General features: G+C 40.5%; 1 protein-coding gene across 1 annotated transcript in view; it reads left to right on the plus strand.

The window, feature by feature from the left end:
- col13a1 (collagen, type XIII, alpha 1) overlaps positions 1-17,102 on the plus strand; it is a 109,417-nt gene that overhangs the window by 36,936 nt on the left and 55,379 nt on the right. Inside the window, 2 exon segments of the mRNA XM_054600179.1 lie at positions 10,205-10,212; positions 13,723-13,749. Of these exon segments, the coding sequence (XP_054456154.1) occupies positions 10,205-10,212; positions 13,723-13,749 (35 nt within the window).

The raw sequence follows: 17,102 nt of genomic DNA on the forward strand, positions 1-17,102 counted from the left end.
AATAAGATATCTCATTGCTACTTGTTGATGTGATTTCCTGGCTTTACTTCCTCTTGTTTGTTTCATTACCCCATTTATCATTTCATTTATCAGGTTGTGAAAACAATGAAATGATTTAGATAAAGTCTCAGAAAACATCTTAATGAAGAATAAACATGCACATTGCGCGTCAAAAGTCGGAGGAAGTGCAACAGTGTGCATGCTGTTGTCTTAACCCATACATAAAACACTCTATGTGTTCGCCTCAGTGAATTTGTTTTTTTAACCTTTGCTGAGTTGCCATTTGTCTGGCTAAGTAATGTGCTGAGGGTCAGGCAGAGGTGGGGTTTCCCTCCCATCACAGCTACAGCCTCCTGTTAATACCAGGCAGAGAGGAAGAGAGTGGCGCCTGGATACCGCTCACATCAGACCTGCCGTGAGCTCGACCTAAAATTAGAAACTGCCTTCAATAGGAGATTGAGAATAATGTTATCATGTCCTGAAGATGGTCTAAGTGGAGGATTTCTTTCCTTAGGATAAATGAGCAAATTAGACCATCAGTTTGGTAATGTAAGGAAAATTGATGGACCTTTGTCATTTCACGTAATCCAACATTTGTGAATAAGATATGAGTCAGTAGGGGCAAGATGACTGTGAGGATCCGTCATACTTAATACAAAGTGTGGGGAAACAACTACATCAGGAACCCTGCAAGGATTTGTGAATAAACTCCTCAATCATGTTGAGGAGTGGTCCTTGTTTATTCACACAAGGACCACTGGGATTCCAGCAATCCCCAAATACATTTATATACTATACTTGTGGCCTACTAAATAGTTGGCTTTAGGTGCAAGTATGTGGTATGCGAGATACTAACCGTTGTGTCGTTTGGATGACGACTCCGGTGAGATTTATATGCCTGTCAGAATGGCAGGCCAAGTGTTACATACAAAGTTCACTAAAGCTCACTGAGTTACACAATGTATCTCGTTTGTTTGACCTGTACACAAAGAGAAATGTAAAACTAACATTGTCTGCTCCATTCTTAAAGAGCTTCTCCTCTAGCTCTATTTCATTTCCCAAAATGTTCAACTTCTCCTTTGCTCCCAATAATAATAACTTTTTGTCCTATTTGCTAAAACTGTCACTGTATCCAATAGTACATGAGACAGATGATCTGAAAGTGCTCTAATGCATTTAGATTCCACAACACCTGACGACGAACAACCAATCAGAGCAGAGGACACTCAGTGTCGTTCACTGATGGAGAAGCTCTTAAACTCTGATCAGACTGTCAGACCAGGCTGCACTGACCAAATATGAATGTCATTTGGACTAAAAGGAGGCTGAGGAACCTGATTATCTGTCCCATCCAATACTGTCAGGACACTGTGACAGTTTAAGCAAATATGACAAAATGTATGTTTATTAAAGCTTTAATTTGTCTTTTTCTGTCGTGTCAAAGGAGTATTTGAAACATCAAATACAACAACATAACCCTAACCCGTTATCCATTTAGAAAAAGACGCATTACAAATCCTCCAAACATATTAATCTTTAGTAGACGATAGAAAATGAGAACAGACTATTTTGCATAATTATCCTATTATCTGTTTACATTTGAATTGCCTGAGATCAGTGTCTCTTGAGTAGATCTTCCTTTTGGCACAGCTTCTGCCTGTTAAAGCCTCTTCACCCAGAGAGCTTTCCACTTCCTCCCTCACCTCAGACATACACCCACCACACCCACAGCTTTTGAATCAATCATTTAAAACTCAAAACAGATTAATAGAATCTGCCATCTCTGTTTTCCACACACTCCTCTGTCTCTCTCTACCTTTACGCTTGTGACACCGAACGAAGGAAGTGCGAGCTTGACGACATATTGGTTTTCATGAAAGGGCCCGGGGATTTTTGAACGTTATTCAACAGGGAAGGGGCCCTCTCTGGTTACAGTGTGGGAGGCAAGCGCATCCTCGCCAAAGGCGTTGAGAAGAAGCCTTGTTCCGGTGCCTCTGTTCTGATCTTCCTTTTTTTCCACTCTGTGAATTTTCCCAGGTTTTCTCCCACATAATCACACACTATTTAAAGAGAGACTGTCTCTGACTCTCTTCGGCACGTCTTAACGTCTTCCTCTTTTTACTTATTTGTTGCTTACAATTATCCATCGGCATCTCGTATTTTCCCTCTCTGCTTCTTTGGAAACGAGCTGACCTCTGCCAGTTTCCTAAACCTCAGACCTCTCTCTATTTGGAAAGTCAAACATTTCTCTTCCTTTTACAGATCTTTTGTGTTCCGCTAATTCCTGCCCCGAGGCCAGACAACAGATCCCCGTGTTCAAAAGCAGCACTTGAATAAACCCTCAGTGCGCCTGGATGCAACCCCACCATTAAGTCAATGAAAAGGAGCTGGGGCAACAGGCTCATTAAAAGCTCTGGCCTATTCAGAAAAGGCCCTGACTGTGCATTTCTAGTGGTTAGATGAATTAGCGAGTCAAGGAAATGTAATCTTGTATCCTGGGGCACTGATGTTCATCCTAATTTCCTATTGACGGACCCTGGTCCTTTACTAGCTTCCCAAGCTCCAAGTGTTTATTGTATAAGAACGTGAAGCTAAAACAGTCAGATGATTGAGAGGAAATATAGTCTGTCATCACTCAACCAGCTAATACACAGATCCGGCTGTTGTACATTGGAGTTTGGACTTAGCTGCAGCTGCAATTCAATTCTTGGTTTTATTTAAAGCTTAACTAACATTGAATCAAATTACTCTATGTAATGTGAAAGGTTTTCGACAAAGAAGAATTATCACCAATTCTGCAGCTAACTCAGCTCTACAGAGCTTTTCAGCCCTTTTCATGACCACTTAAAGATGCAGTTGGTATCTTTAATTAATAATAATAACTTTTTGGTCATATTTGCTCAAATTGTCACCAAATCCTGAAAAATCAGGCTCCTCTGACTTCAGTCCCACTCATGGCCATAAATTGCATTAGGAAGCTTGTGTTCTGTCCAGACTACAGTGGAGCACTGGAAGTTTTTTAATACGTGTGTTTTCCTCCTCTTGAGAGCAATTTCAGAGAATAATTGTCGAGTCAGGTTAATAGCAGCCCTTCTGGCAAAGGCATAATGCCATTTTTGTAGTGCTCTGCTTTAGGAGCTGCTGTGTAATTATTAAATCCAAGGCTTGGTGCTGTTGTTTTTTTGTGGTGTAATGCCTGTTGGAAAATATTCCAGTCTCTCTACCAAATGATTTGGCATTGATAGCAAAACAAACACACATTTTTCCCATTCATGGATTGTCAGGAATGAGATGACATGAAACAGCTGCAGAGAGTTTGATGAAATTAGAGGTTGTTTGTATAAAACGGGGCAGGTTATCTGGCCTCAAATTGATTTAATGCATCAGAAATCCTGCAAAACAGGACTTTTACAGTCTGCACATGGAGATTTCATCAGTGCGAGGGGCGTGTTGTTCCCCACCCTTAAGCATTTTGGCTACAAAGTCTGGGCTGTGGAGGTGTAATCTCCAAAAGAGGCTATAGATGAAAAGTTATTTCCTGGCCATGAACCTCCCTCTTCAAAGTATATGACATATAGGAAGTTTGACTGGACGTGCCGGTCCCCTCTCTGTCCAACAGCCAAAGCGTTAACATTCAGTTTACAAGTGGCCTTTCAGCAGTATTACCATATTTTCATAGCATGCTCACTTTTTATTCACATTTGACATTTTTTCATAGCAAGAAATCAAGTTAGCATGGAGCCAAAGAAATCACAGGCAGCTTTTAAACTATGACTTCATGTTTTACGAGGCAACAAAGTTATAAGTGCTCTGTGGGAATGGCTGAGCTGTCTTTTATATAATTAATAAGCAGAGGATGAGGATGAAGAATGGGGGCCTTTGTCCTAACCCTGTCTGCTGCTTGGGACATTATTCTTTTTACTGAGGCTGGACAGGCTGGAAATGAACAGAGGAAATGGTGTTCAATGAACAGTTTTTTTCTTCTTTGTGGAGGTCTGTGAACCCAATATGGACGCTGCTAAAGGCTCTATTAATCTCCTGTGGCTGAAGCAAAGACAGGTCAACTAACCTCACTGTCTATCTGAATCTTACATTTGGAAACTAAAGGTGTTTGTGCTTTTGTGTGTGTAGGTGTGCTTGTTTTACCAGTCTTGTGGGGACACAAAACCGTTTACACCGTCACTTTGTGGGGACTTGGGGACAAAATGCACATAAATCCTTCAATTTTAGGGTGAAGACTTGGTTTAAGGTTAAGGTAAGGTTAGGATTAGGTTAGGTTAGGGTAAGTTTCCAGGAAATGAATGTAAGTCAATGTATTGTCCTCAAAAGTCATGTAAACATGACAATGTGTGTGTGTGTGTGTGTGTGTGTGTGTGTGTGTGTGTGTGTGTGTGTGTGTGTGTGTGTGTGTGTGTGTGTGTGTGTGTGTGTGTGTGTGTGTGTGCAAGAGATAAGAATTTGGAGGCGTTTTCTCCTCCCCATGAGTGGGGTGCAAGAGTTCATTTAGTTATATCCTCTGATAGACACACCCCTCAGTAAATCCCCTCTACTGTTTGCACAACTGCAGCTGAAAACCCTTCAAGTATGAAAGTGAATTTACATAGTTTAGTAATTTTTTCCTTTACAAGACATATCTGCAAATTTGAACAATTCAGAACCAAATGCTTAATGCATGGCTGTGAAGGTGAGTGGACATGCTCTGCTGACAATGCAAACAGGCCTGTCACCGTCCTATCACCATATGTCTAAATGAGACCTTTGACGTAAAGCGGGATTATGTTTTCTTTCATTGCATAATGTGGACAGAGACCTCAAACTCACACCACCTGCACAATTCATTAGGCTACTTATTGGTCCAAGCTGTCTGATTTGTAATGAAAAATCGCACTAAATCCAAAGTACAACAGTGTTGCAGACCACTTTATGAGGGATGAGATGTCCCCTATTGGTCCCAGAGAAAGCCACATATCACTTAAACTCTCACCTTGTCAGAGTTGTCCATTAAAACTTGCACTTGGTTAATAACTTTGTAACTAGTATTGAAGTTACAAATTACTAGTATTGAAAATGCCTTCAATACAGCCCAAGATACTGAAGGTGGTACTGGCGAGTATGCAAGTCTATGCACCAGAGATAGTTAACGTTAGCTGTTAGCAGCCATTGGGCAGTGGATTCCTGCTTGGCTAAATAACTTAGCTTAGCTAACAGCTATTGGTAACTCAGGATACATCATGATGCGTCCAAGCTCTATTCAGTAGAAAGGGGTATTGAGCAAAGGTGAAATATAACATATTTATCATGTGTTCAAATGTAATCTTTTCACATCAATATATAGATATTATAGAGGAATTTAGATCTGTTACTCCCTAACATAAGCATTAAGCAGCTTATAAATAATAATTTAAACTATTTAGGACATGATTTTTTAGTCAAAGCAAATATTTGAATTAAAATGCATTTATACATAAATACATATACACATTTTCTTCTTGTATTTAAAACTCCAACAAGGATCTTTAATTTTGTGTTGATATTTGCGGTCCCTGTGGCCGTAAGTGCTAGTATTTCCGAGCAACAGATTCCCTTTAGAAAACCTCTCGTTTTACTGTAGTAGGGTCTGTCCCACACAGTCCTGGTTCTGGTTCTCCTGTGCTGCAAATTTCCCCGCTGCGGGACTAATAAAGGATTATCTTATCTTATCTTATCTTATCTTCCCTTCCCCTGCGGCGTTGTGTGGGTGTTAATGATGCAGGTGATCTTCACCCTAACCTTACTAAAGATTGTTAATAATCAAAACTTAACCATACTGTACTGTAACCATACAAGCGCATGAGTCATCTTTTGGAGCACTCATATGTGTTGAATTGGAAGGAAATCTTTAAAAATACCTTTAAAAGATGTTTTCACACACTGCCTGCATCAGCCTCAATGCTCAGTTCAACACTCTATTGTATATGACCTTGAATCAGGCAGTTGGGACGCCCTCTTGTGGACCATAACATGATATTTCTATTTGCTCTCAATTGTCCTCGAGTGTAGTCTTACACACATTATTTCCTTGAATCTGTCTTTGGTGCTCACCAAAATGGAAGCCTCGCAACCAAAAAATTTGCACCGGCTGCTGCTGTGTGTTTACAAGGGCAACCGGAGAAGCCAGGGAATCTGAGAGAGCAGGGGGTCAATGAGGAGGCTGTGGTGGGTTCCGATCTGGATATTTTCAGAACTGAAATTCAACAGGTTATTCCTGGACCATGTGGGACAGAGATTGTCTCAAGATGACAGCCTACCTGCCATCAACACCAGTTTACTCTCTGCACCACAAAAGGTAAAGAAACTGAATATAAAGGGGCCGTTACAATGGTTGATTTCAAGGTTAATTATTCTTGAAGAGGCAGAGATGAAAGTATTCTAGTAATGAGAGTTGAGCATACTCTTTGTTTACAGTTTATTATTTGCCATTATAGCAAAATGCCTTAGACTGTGTCCTAGGTTGCATAAAATATTGAGTGTTGAGTTGATGACTGCCTCCAATAGGAGCAGGAGAAGGGAACGCCCATGACTTCGCATGGCATTCAATATTAGATCTCCATTTCCGTTCCACGTCTAACCAGTGCCGTTACATAAGCAGAAACAACAGGTGTCTGCAATATTTTGACAGCAATGACATCAATGCAGTCAAGCAAATTCCCTTTTAGTGTGTGTGTGTTTATGAGTATAACGTTTGTTTCATGTTGTGCCGGCTGCTTGTTGCATGTAAAGCTGTTGCTTCAGCGGCCCCGCTCCAGGCGCCGCTTCATGCGCTATATTTGAATCCCCCCAGGCCTCCCAAAGTGCCTTTGGATCAAGGTGCTCTGCAGTATGTCCCTTGGGTGAGTGATCCCAGCCAACAGGATGTGATGGCAGGCCCAGAATGCAACAGGAATCTTGCTTCCATGTTTGCTTGCCCCACTGTTGCATTCAAAGAAGGTCTTAGCTTACCCTTTAGGGAGTTGGATGACAACTGCAGGAGTGATTGGAGCAGCCATGCCCTGCTGTAACTGAAACTGAATAACGCGGATCTCATCTCATAACAGAGACCTTACAAATGATTGTGGGTGCTTATATCGTGTAACAAGTAAGGTTAGATCAAAGTTGTACTCCCTCACATTATAATTGCATTTAATGAAGTAACACAGGCCTCACAGTTGAGGTTACATTGAGACATGTGTTGACCACTGGGAGCAACAGAAGCAAATTTATTCAATTTATTAAACTCTATCTAAGTAAAATAATCATTATGACTGATCTTGGGGCAACTGAGGCTCAGTGGTAGAGCTGGGTTGTCTTTCAATCAGAGGATCGGCAGTTCAATCCCTGCTAGTACATGTCGATGTGTCCTTAGGCAAGACACTTAACCCCAAATTGCTTCCACCAGCGGTGTTTGAATTGATATGAATGATTAGCTAGTCCCGATGCCATCATTGTATATAAAAGTTAAAGCAATGGTAGAGCACTTTGAGGGGTCGGAAGACTAGAAAAGCGCTACACAAGTACAGTCCATTTACCATTGCCATTTATCTTCTGAGGACAATATGCAAATACCCGTATTACATGACAGTTAGGGTGAGGCAAGTCAGCTGGAAAGGCATATTGTCTTGGATCAAAGTTGTAGGTGAACCAAGTCTTCTTTGACATCAACTCAGAAAGGTGCTTGTCGAAGTGGGCCACTGCTGACAGGCAGCTACCATCAGACTTTTTCATTGAAATGAATGGGTAGCAACTTGCCCATTTTCATTCTTTTAAGGCCAGTTCCTTAGTAAAAAAAAAGTATTATGGAGATGACTTAAACATTTATAAAAGTTAGAGGACCTTTATATGATCAGGTCAAGTGAAGTCTGAGGTTGTGATGACTGCAACCATTCCATTAACAGTGAAATAGATCATATTAGTGTGGGATTCTGTCAAGTTAAAGTTAAAACCAGCAAGAGATGACTTGTATTGTTTTGCAAAAATGCAAATAAACATCACCTGCAGTTTCACTGTAAAGCACTTTCGCTTTGACATTTTGCCCCCATGTCTTTGTGATGAGAACAGCACTTGCTATAACAAAATGACAGCCCAAATTACTCCAAGAATCAAACGACTTCTGTTACTGCATCGTGGTTTACTCCTAGATGTTTCTGCTCAAATCAAGTTGAGTGAACCATCACCATAATTTCATTATGGTGATGGTTCACTCCTCAAGCTCCAGGGATCCACGCTAAGACTCTCTTAAAACTGTGTCCTGTCCTCAGGTTGGGGATATTAAAGTATCATTCATAACATCTTATGACAGTACAACTCTGAATTCCTACTTCGTTCTTTTTATTACCAAACAGTTACCTATTTGAGTTGTCTATAGAGCCCCTTCCTCCCCTTAACTGTCTCTTTTCCTTTTTTACGAGTACAAAATGAACAAATGGAATGGACCCGTCTGAGGAGCAGATGTAATAAACCTGCTCGGAGGATAAAGCAGGGGATTTGATTCGACCTTTCCCAGGAGAGATATGTCATTAGTGGTTTTCCCCACCTTTCTGAGATTGACGTAACAGCATCTTTAGTGGCCCCTGTCTGGATTCAGCAGTAATTGATTTCGTCCACTGACCTTATTGTGCTCACGATAAGGTCAAGGGAAGCGTATTGGTTCTTGTGAAAGGTCTATTCTACGGGCTGACTGTGAGTCATGGGCTGGGCCTGTCCCTTCCATATGTTTTTGATGAGCCAAATACAATCTGAAATAAACAGAGTTTTTGATAAGGTTTTCCAGTCTGGAGATGCTAATAACACCAACCACTTGATACAGTCGCATGACATTTTAGCCTGTTATTGAAGAGGATTCACATAATTGAAGGGTTCCACCAAAGTGAAACTGCTTTGCCCTACTTAGGGTCTTGACTAAATTTGGACTGGGAGTTGTGGAAATTCTTTGAGGAACCTTTCTGCTCTTCCTTTCGTCATTCACCAGGCTACTGAATGTGTATCGCCTGGCATCTCCTTCAATCTATCTTTTCTCCCATCATCCCAGGATTGATCGGTAGGCAGACTATTTCCAACGCTCGGGATCGAGACCTCTAAAATTGGTAAATTGATACTTTGGTTCATGTCTCATGATTGAACATGACATGTCTTTGAAAACATGGCCCAGCCTGGCTATGTATGGTAATAATTCCTAGTGTTTTGTTCTTATTTGAAGAAAAAGATACAACACGTCAGTTAGTAATGAACCCAAAAAATACATGAAGGCTGTGAAGAATTTTCCTGAAACGTCAAGGAAACCTGCTCGAGGCCCAAATCATTTACCGTCATCTCCGTCCAGTTGGCACGCCGGTGTTCTGCACAGTCTCGTCATCTATTTGATCAAAACGTTCCCTCTGTCCCTCAATGCAAATACAAAATTTGTCCACCGTGGCTATACAAAATTGTCATTTCTCTCCGTCTCTGTTCGTCCAGCTGTAGCTCGATCCTTGTGTCTCCAAAAGTTTTCAGAATTATCGTTGCCTTAAGATGAGCTGCTTTGTTTTGGTGTTTTTGTGCAGCCTTAGTTAAACAGGCTGCGTGAATATCTTCTCCACCTGTTGCAATTTTCAGAGTCTATCAATCGTTAATTAGCACTGAGCTAGGTTTCGTGAGCGGGTCTTCTAGAATACCCTGGAGCCGGGAAAAGTTCAGAGAGAACACGCCCACTGGCTACAAATCAAAATATGGTTGGTTGATCAAATTGTCAATCCAAACGTACGCTCTCATTACATTCAATTGTCAGGGCATTCTATCAAGGAAACAGAATACCCTGGATGGAGGATATTCTAGCCAGAGACACGTAGAGAAAAATATCTGATTGGTTGCATTTTTTTCCCAACATTAAACCACTCGAATGCGCAAAGCATGGACGGAAAACAACAGAAACAAGTCGGCGTAATAATAAATTACATTTTATTTTATTAATAACATTTTATTTTATTTATAGAATTAATCAGATATGTTTTTGTTTTTTTTATATCTGAGGATTCTAGCGCTTCTCTGAATACCTTGAAGGCCCTGGCATTTTGCCACTGTAAGAATGGCATTTAAGTATTTAGACTGTCTGTATTTAATATATGTATATATCTAAAAGTGTTCTCTCTCTCTCTCTCTCTCTCTCTCTCTCTCTCTCTCTCTCTCTCTCTCTCTCTCTCTCTTTGTCTTACAGGACCTCCAGTAAGTAGACCAGACGCCTTGTGTGACCTATATGTGGTAAAGTGACTTTGGTGTGAAGTGGATAAACTGTAAGGTCCCCTCAAACATAACATCTTGCCAATATGTTGTCTTGTGTGGACGCAGTGGTAATGTGCAGTGCTTTATTATATGGCTCATTATAATTGATTCATTAATTAATAGTATAATTGTTATATTCTGTTTTGTTTTGTATATGTTTTGTGGTTATAAACTATGCTTGAAATTAACATTTAAAGTACCTCTCCTCTGATAGAATTCAATAAGTGAGTGCTGTCTTGCAGAGGTTAGTGCTGTAACCTTCAAGGCAGGAAGGTTCTGGCCAACTGGAATTTTTTTGTGTGGATTCTACTTTTCCCCCATGTCTCTGTGGCTGTCCTTCAAAATGAGTGTCGTATATAAGTGGACTGTGAATCGTCGGCCAGTCTTGTGACAGAGCGACCTGTCTGCCTCTCGCCCACTGAGTGCTGGAATGGGCTTCAGTCCCATGCAACTCTGCACGCACAGGATGAGTGGATCAGATCTTATAGCTGAAATCCAGCCTCTGGTTGAAAAGAAATCCTCCTGACTCGGGTGCCTACGTGGCACAAAGTTTCCAAACATCTGTCCACTATGAGTTTGACTTTTGTACAGCCGTGTCAGTTTTAAAATCACCTATGCCAAATATCCCTCCATGGAAAATTTGAGGTATAGCTTCTACTGAGGAAGTTTGAAGGTGCATGAGGTCAGACAGCAAGGCGTATTTATTTAGATGATTTAGATTATTTCAGGAAATAAACTGTGGCAAACAAGCATTTACGATACTCACCTGTTGTTCAACAAGATGATCTTCATCAATGAACACTTTTATGTTTTTTGAAGAATGAATACAATCACCAGAAGTGAAAAGCTAATGTTATAAAATAACGACACCACGTACATATTGATGTTTAAGCTCATATTCATCACATTTAGGTTCAACACACGAAGAAGTCTGTAATTTCCTGGTCACACAAATCGGACACATTGAATATCAAAATAAGATTCAATGTCCCAGTTTTTTCATTTCCTATTTTTTACATGAGCATAAAATAGAAGCACTAAAAACGAGCAGTTACTTATTTTGTATTCATTAATGATAAATGACAAGACAAAGAATTTTTTTGCTTTTTCCAATTTTGGATTCCCAATTGAAAATAATGAAAACAAATGATGCTTGGATTATGGCCTTATTCACAGTTGGAGGATAACTCCAAAGTCAGCTTCTGGGTAAACTAATACCAATGAGAAAATCAAACCTCTCTCCTATACATCCTAACTCTCTTGTTATTGAACAGAGGAGTACCCAGGGGACCACACATCCCACGGACCACGGTGAAATAAACCCCTCCCACCACCCCTTCCCCACCTTCCCATTCATTCGGCAGCACTTTGCCAAATGGGAGCCACATGTTGGAGGGTTTCTGTGTAATTCAAGTGAAGGGTTCCTTCCGGCAGCGGATGACCTTTGCCCCCCTGCAGATGGCCCATGGAGACCCCAGTAGCTAACTGGCAGGCGCTTCATACAGCATGTTCACACTCGGCACCTGGCCGTGCACCTTCAGGCACTGCCCTCTGACTGTCAGCCTGCTTTAGTAGAAATAATGCTCATCTGACCCTCAACACTGAAGTGCAAGTACATTTCTATCACGTGGATGAGGCCAGAGTAAAACATAGAGACCCTACCTAAAGCTAGAAAACTGTGGTTGTGGTTCGTAAATCAGTTATGCCACCAACACCGTGGCAGTTTTTGTTCCCCGACTGTCCCTACTGGCAAAATATTGGGTCTAATATTGAGTGCAAAGGGATTTGCTGTTAAGTACATGGGTTTCTTATACACACTATCTAACAGAAATTATCCTCCACCTACTGCGTTTGTGTATGAACTTTGACACAGCTACAGTGTCTCTACTAGCCATCCACAACATAGTGATATCCAGGTCCGGCCCTGACCTCCCTGGGGCCCTAAGCTAAATTCTGCCATGGGGCCCTACTACCTGACCCGTGAGCCATGTAAACCATTCGCCCTTGCCACACAGTTGCCCCTGACACCTCAGCGCCCCCCCCCCCCCCTTCCTTACTTTAAAACTGTTTGCTTCATCCGTTGGTCTGACGACCTTATAGGGCCGCCCGGTCTATGACAAACTCTCTTGTAGGTGGATGGGATATGGGGGACCTCTTTTTGCCACGGGCCCATAAGTGGCCACTTAGTTTGCTTTAGCCTCGGGCCGGCTCTGGAGACATCGAACACATAAAAAGGAGACACTAGGCCATAGCACAAAGTATCTGTCCCATCCCTCTCTCAAGCTTAGTTTATACTCGTCTAAGCCGGTATGACGTAACCACGGCCTGAGCGCCGTGGGGGAAGTGTCTGCAAGTGCTCATGTCGCTTTGTCGTGCACCTCTGACTTTTTGTCTCATCTGATCTCTGTCTCGCTCTCTGTCTCTCTTTCTGCTTCAGTCTTTGTCTCTCTTTCTCTCTCTGTCTCTCCCTCTCTCTCGCTGTCTATCTTTCGCTCTCTCTCTCTCTCTCTGTCTCTGTCTCTCTCTGTCTTTCTGTCTCTCCTTCTCTCCCCCTCTCTCTCCCTCTATCCCTCTCTCTCTCCATCTTTCCCTCTCTCTCTCTGTCTCTGTCTTTCTTTCTGTCTCTGTCTCTGTCTCTCTCTCTCTCTCTCTCCCCCTCTCTCTCTCTGTCTCTCTCTGTCTCTCCCTGTAAGAGAGTTCAGTGCTTTCACTGGACTCCTCATTGAGGACTATCGATGCCAGCATTCGAGAGCATTATTCTCCTCAGCAAAGCGTCAAAGCCTCATCAGCTTTTTGGAAAATGTCAAGAGTTCCTGTTTTGACTTCCAACCAATTAGCATTCCATACTTTTCTTAAGAGCTTCTCACAGAAGAAGCATTTGTGTTCCTCTCACTCAATGGAAACAAAACACACTTGACTTTTCACAATGTGCTCCTTCTTGTTCCTTGAACCTGGCAGTAGCTGAAGGCCATTGTATTCTAGATCTTTGTGATTTGTTTTTGATGGAAGCCACCATGCTGACATGTTATAACATCCGCATTAGCTAGGTACTCAAGTAGGGTGAATTCAGTTAGGAGGTTTGAATTGGGTTTGTTATGCTGAAACATGCATGCTTTCTCCCAAAAACAATCTTTGCATGAGTCTTTGTGGTGAAATGAAGTTTGTCCTTTCATGTTCAGAAAGATCCTGTGGTGTGTTTAAACATGTTACAGCGAGTGCCTGTTGAGAATTTAAAGAGGCATGTTACTGTATCTTTTCTGTCTTTGTGATGTCTCTGAGCTGAAAAGTAAGCCAAATAAAATACCATCATATCATCAAGACAGTAACTACCTTATGTCTCTCAAATTCATTTTATTCTGGCCTGGTTCAGTGCAGGCATATTTCATTATGTGGACTTTGTCTGTAAATTCACTCTTTCCTTTTTGTACCAACTTTTTCTCACCCTTTTCTCAGGGTCCTCCTGGACGAGCAGGCTTTCCGGTAACTGTTTTTTGAACTTGTGTCTGTGTGTGGCTCTGTATACAGTATTTGCATGAGTAATTAGTTCTCACTGCAGTATTGATATCTCCCCTGATCTCTACTGAGTAGTTCTTGTCTTTGTTTGAATTTTCAAACGAGTTTTAATGATCACAGATTTAGGGAAATTAAATATATCAGCGGTTAATATCAGGTTATAACCGTTTTTTTAAATCAATGTACATATCTCCTTAAACAAAATCTGTATTCTCCTATTTTTCCTTGCTGAATTTGTTTTGGAAGAAACATATTTGCTGCATTGCTTAAATTGAGGCTATGCACCTTTTGAAAGAGAATATAACACTAACTCTATTTTACAAATTAAAGGTTCCAACTTGAACTCCTTGGCTAGATATAGTAAAGAAAATATCATGGCCTTTGGTTAAAATAAATAGTTTGTCAAGTAACTTATGTAGCCTATCCATGGTAAACTAGCTGTTTTGTAAAATCATGTAGCAAATGGATACTTTTTGTCTTTAAGTAGGCATTATTTTGGTCTTTGTGTCATGTAAGCATATGTCTTTGACAATCACATTAGTTTATTTATAGCCCAAAATGACTGCCATCAGCTTGTATCGTAGCTGAGTAGCTTTAATTTACCTACTTAATAAAAATATAAATTAAGCAAAAGAAAACTAAAAGTAGAGTTAGATATTTTAGTCATGTGAGGTGAGGGTTGTTAGTCGTGTGACTCAAGTGAGTTGCTGGTCACGTGACTTGTTTTCAATTGCCACATGAGTCATAAGTAAGGGCGTGGTTGGCCATTCATTTGAACAAGTGGTTTTGTTGTCTATTCCTAACTTCCTGTGAAGACAAATTTTATTTTGAAAAGACACTATGCATGTAACGAGTAGAAACTGACATAACAAAACATACATTAAAGCTTAGGGCCACTGACCAAGAGTCAGTATTTGATGAGTTGAGAGTGAGATTGTGATGGCCGAACACGCACATATGCATACATACAAAATAATGTTCTTATACAACTAAACTGGATTCTCAATTATGTTCCAAAGTATTTTTTTTCTGGAGTACATTTGCAGTTTTAAAGATGAGGTTTATGTTATGAATTGAGACAAAACTAAAATGCACAAAATGACTCCGATATGTTCAGGGAACAAGAACTACTTTTTTAGTTTTGAAAAACATGATTTCGCTTGAAATAATAAGATTCATATGCCAAACCATGTTATTTAAGTTAAAGTGGTTTCACACAGGACATGAACAGCAGTCTCCTGGGTTAAACTCATTTTTATATAGCCCACCCATCTAACCCCACATCCTCCCTTTGAAGACTTCAACAGAATATGATGAATAACATAATTATGATTAGTCAAAAATAAACGTAATCCGGGGGAACGTCATTGACACTGCAGTTCTGCTGTATGGGAACGTACACCCCACAGCCCTCCACAACATAACATAGCATTTAATATTAGTCTGGATTAGTGGGTCTTAAAACTGGATTACCAAATCAAAATGTGTATTCAATCAAACAAGATAACAGCATAACCAAACTAGGACCAGGTAATATTACATCATAGAACAACATATTTCATATAGAGTGGGGAGGTTTGTCTGTCACTGTCTTTAAAGAAACTGAACTCAAGATGCACATGCACCATTATCTTGTAATAATAAAAAGGTTACATAGCCTTGCTTTAAAGAACAGGATATTGATAGCAGAGAGTGCTTCAGGTATAGTCTTCTGAAACTCCTGGTACTTAGGAAATATAACAGTTTTTGGTTAAATGTTCAGGTGTGATTAATCAAATGTTCAAAGGGAATGAAATAGCTGATTATATTTCTAGATTTGTTTAAATAAATGTTTCCATGTATGCAGATAATCGAGGTAAGAATATGTTAAATAAATTATGTTTATATGAATTAGTTTTTCAGGGAAACAGGGTTGCATTGAACTTGAACCCTCCATCAAAGGTTTTGTTTAGAACTTGAATGTGTTTAGATACATTCAACAGAGAAGTAGAATTAGTCAAACTATCTGATTCTGTATTATTTCTATGATCACTTCTCAGTTCAGAAAATCTGAGATGTCAGTACAGCAGTGGAACCGAGTGCTTATAGCTTTAAAACTTTAACACTATCCATTCATAACACCATGAGCTGTTGGCTGGATTGTGTCACTGCCTTTTGGTTGTTTTCATTCAAATTCTACTACAGCTTGAATGTAATGCTAATACAATTTCTCTGACCAAATCTTCTGTTTTATCATCTCTCCTTTCTCTTCAGTCCAACGCTCTCCTCCTCTTTCTGCTGAGCTAGCCCTTTTTAAATGTCATACCCACATGGTTCCTATCATGACAACAGGTGGACATCTAGTATCTGACCTTTGTCCTGAGAAGCCAGTTACACCAGCAGTCCCCCCATTAGTTTCTGACAAACTTACTTGTGAAACAGGTCCATAAAACGGTCTCAAGCAGACACCCTGTGTTTTCTCCTATGTTCCTTTGCCTAAGTTTTGCCGAGAGTTTGTGTCAAAGCTGGAATGAGATTCCTTCTAGGATTTGTGATTGATTGCACCCGTTTAGCAGCGGGAAATTAAATCACTTGCAGCCTTAAACTAAATTAGGGTGGGAGGATGTGGTTTTTGCTGTAAGAATTTAAAGTAAGGGAGAAGTGTTTTCCATGGAATGTGGTTACTTCAGAATGTGAAAATATAGGTCTTCATAACCAAAGGAGGTAGACCCTACTGATATGAGGATTGATCACAAACACATTGTGTTCCCTCCCTTCCCTTACCTTACATCAAGCAAACAGTGTACAGTATTCCTTTAATTCCTACTAACTCAAATAATTAATAATTAGCACATAGTTGATAGATATTAACATCAGATATCTCAACACATTCTCACTCCAAGCTATTCCATAACCTACGCTTGGTCAGTGGCCCTGAGTTTCAGTTTGTGATGGCCTAGGTTCACCTAAACTAGGTTTAGGCAGCAAGGAAAAACAATCATTGACATTAATTTGACTGACTACAACTCGTGATGAACAAATGACTCACGTGACAAAATAAGTCACGTGAAAGTCCTGTTTGTTTGACCCATCCACCAGCCCTCCCGTCCTCTCACTTAGAGGACCACCGGTTGCTCTTACAGTCTCATAACGAAGTGGATGGGTTTACATTGAAGTCAGTTGAAAGCCTGATGTGTCTCATACAGACACTCAAGGGTGCCTTTGTGTGTCAGTATCAGACACTGAAGGGAACTGACCAAGCATCTGTATTTGAAGAGTTGGGAGTTTGGAGACCGGGTTGGATATTTGCCTGATCCACCGTTAAACTATATCAAGACAAA

Source organism: Anoplopoma fimbria, chromosome 6 (assembly GCF_027596085.1).
Source record: "Anoplopoma fimbria isolate UVic2021 breed Golden Eagle Sablefish chromosome 6, Afim_UVic_2022, whole genome shotgun sequence".
Lineage (NCBI taxonomy): Eukaryota > Metazoa > Chordata > Actinopteri > Perciformes > Anoplopomatidae > Anoplopoma > Anoplopoma fimbria.